Consider the following 2244-nt stretch of genomic DNA (forward strand, 5'->3'; position numbering starts at 1 on the left):
GTTGAGCACATTTGGGATTATAGCTGGCTGCCGGTGGCACCCTAGGGATTGAATCCCTGGAGATGGGCTGCCGTCGCGGCGGAGCTGGAGGAGCAGCTCGCCTCAAGGCTCGGCGGCTCCCTCGGCGCACGACACCGGCTGGGCGCGCGCGAAGCCCCGGCGGGTTAGGCAACACGCCCGCTCACACGGCGGACGTTGGCCTACCCCCAACGGCGTTCGCCGTGCCTCTGGACCGTCTCGCTCTCCCGCCGGCTGGTACCGGGGACCGGGGAGTCGTTCCATTCCGGAAACATACCATCCCACTGCGATGAACCAATGAAGTTTCGGCGGGTTTTAAACGACGTAGCTTAGTTTTGCTTACTTCACAGCGTGGGAACCAAGGCGGGCGCGGAGCACACACTCCTCTAGCGTCTAATGGATTTCCAGCCTAAAATGCTCCTAATTTGAACGCGGGTTGTTTGTGTTCCAGCAGCGCGCAGTGCTGGCGGGCGCGGCCGGGTGGCTCTGGGCGCCGCCTTGAATACTCCCCTTTCCACCTGGCTGCGCTGCGCCGCGCTGCTGTCCGTGACTTAATGGCGCCCGCTCTCACTCCATAAAACTCGTACGGCCCCACCCCACCCCTCGTCGCGCCGCGCCGCTCCCGCCGAGTGTCCGATGGAGAGGGGATTTGGCAGCGCGCGGGTCTGCAGTTGCGCGCAGCTTCCCCAGCTTCACGCGCCTGCAGGTGTAGCGGCCCGGATCAGCGGAGGGGCATTTGCGTCGAGTGCGCCGTGTCCTCCCGCCGCTCGGGGCTGAATGCGTCGCAATTAACAAGTGGAAAAGTGAGAGAGGAAAGGGGGACGAGAGGGTGGAGGGAGGGAAGGGCGCCCGCTGAAAGGAAGTGAAATGAGTGCACAGCAGCCGTACCCACCTGGAAGTAGAGCACCACCTTGCAGAGGGCCATGCCCATGAACCACGTCTCGGTCACGTCCCAGGCGACGGTAGGCGGCAGGCATAGCAGGATGACGAGGAAGTCGGCCACGGCCAGGTTGACAAGGAAGTAGTTGGTGACGGTGCGCATGCCCGGGTTGCGGTACACGGCGGCGCAGACGAGCGCGTTGCCCACCAGCCCAATGCAGAACACGGCCGCGTGCAGCGCGATGAGTAGCCACTCGTAGGTGGTTGGGAACACGTACGTCTCGATCAGGTCCAGGTACTCGTCGTCGGGCAGGCAGTAGTCGTTGGAGCAGTTGAGGGAGGCGTTGCTGACGGCCAGGGTGCCGTTGTCTACGCCCCAGAAGAGCGTAGCCTCCTCGGCGGCCGTGGCGGCGGGGGCTGGGGCCGAAGGCGGCGGCTGCCAGTCTCGGAGCACCATGTCGACGACCTCGACCCCCTGCAACGGGAGCGCGACCTGCTCCATGGTTGTCACTCCTGGAACAAGACACCCAAAGTCAGCCACGGCTTCGACGAACTGTAACGGCGCAACCACCCCCGCGGGGGCGGCCAGCCGGGGCGGCCCCCAGGGAGTACCTCGATGAGCCGTCGGGCACCTGTGTCACAGCCCCCACCCACCCCCAGCTCCCCTCGGCTCCGGTTCTATTAGTAATCGATGCTTTTCGTTTGAAAGTTGTCAGATATATCTTATGCCGCCGCGGGGTCGCATAAAACTTACGAAAAGCTTACGAAATTTCCCCCTCAACCGTGAACAAATGTTCTGGCCCCGCCCTCAGCTACTGCTAGAAGATCGAGGGGCACCAACTTGGCATATTCGCGGTTCATGTGAGAATTGTTATCTTCCAAATTCAGTCGATATTAGCAACTATTCAGTGATTATTCAGAATTCACAATTTGACCGTATTCTCAGTACATGGAATTCCGCTATTGGTGACCCCAGCAGATTCAATTCCGTTTGGTTTGACGACAGATTATTTTTTTTAAAGTAATAAACTGCTTTGCGCTGTAAATTTTTCCGAAATTGTCATAGGTAAATTGGTCTTCCTGGCCAATGTAACTATCTTCCTTGTCCGGGAGCGGGTGGACGGCTGCCCTCAAGGGCGCGCCGCCACTTAGCTCTGCGGCCTGGACAGGTCTAATTTACGGAGGACACTATTGTAGTCGACGAGGAAAAAGACGTCGTCGTTCCCCGCTGGGCTTGGGGCTGCCAGCGCGGCTTGGAGCGGGCTTTGCGTGCGGACTGTACTGCGGTGGGCGGCGGGCGTCGCGTGTTGACGGCAACGAGCCTCACGACAGCAAACGTCCCCCCCC

At 60.8% G+C, this 2244-nt stretch overlaps 1 protein-coding gene across 1 annotated transcript; it reads right to left on the reverse strand.

Annotated features, from left to right (window-relative positions):
• Positions 1-910: 910 nt before the first annotated feature.
• LOC127751042 (orexin/Hypocretin receptor type 1-like) lies at positions 911-1406 on the reverse strand (the record flags this gene model as incomplete). The annotated part of the gene is made up of 1 exon (XM_052273948.1): positions 911-1406. A coding segment is annotated over exon 1 (489 nt), but the record flags the coding sequence as incomplete, so codon positions are not given.
• Positions 1407-2244: the final 838 nt, after the last annotated feature.

The sequence above is a fragment of the Frankliniella occidentalis genome, unplaced genomic scaffold (assembly GCF_000697945.3).
Source record: "Frankliniella occidentalis isolate FOCC.00 unplaced genomic scaffold, Focc_3.1 Scaffold317, whole genome shotgun sequence".
Classification (NCBI taxonomy): domain Eukaryota; kingdom Metazoa; phylum Arthropoda; class Insecta; order Thysanoptera; family Thripidae; genus Frankliniella; species Frankliniella occidentalis.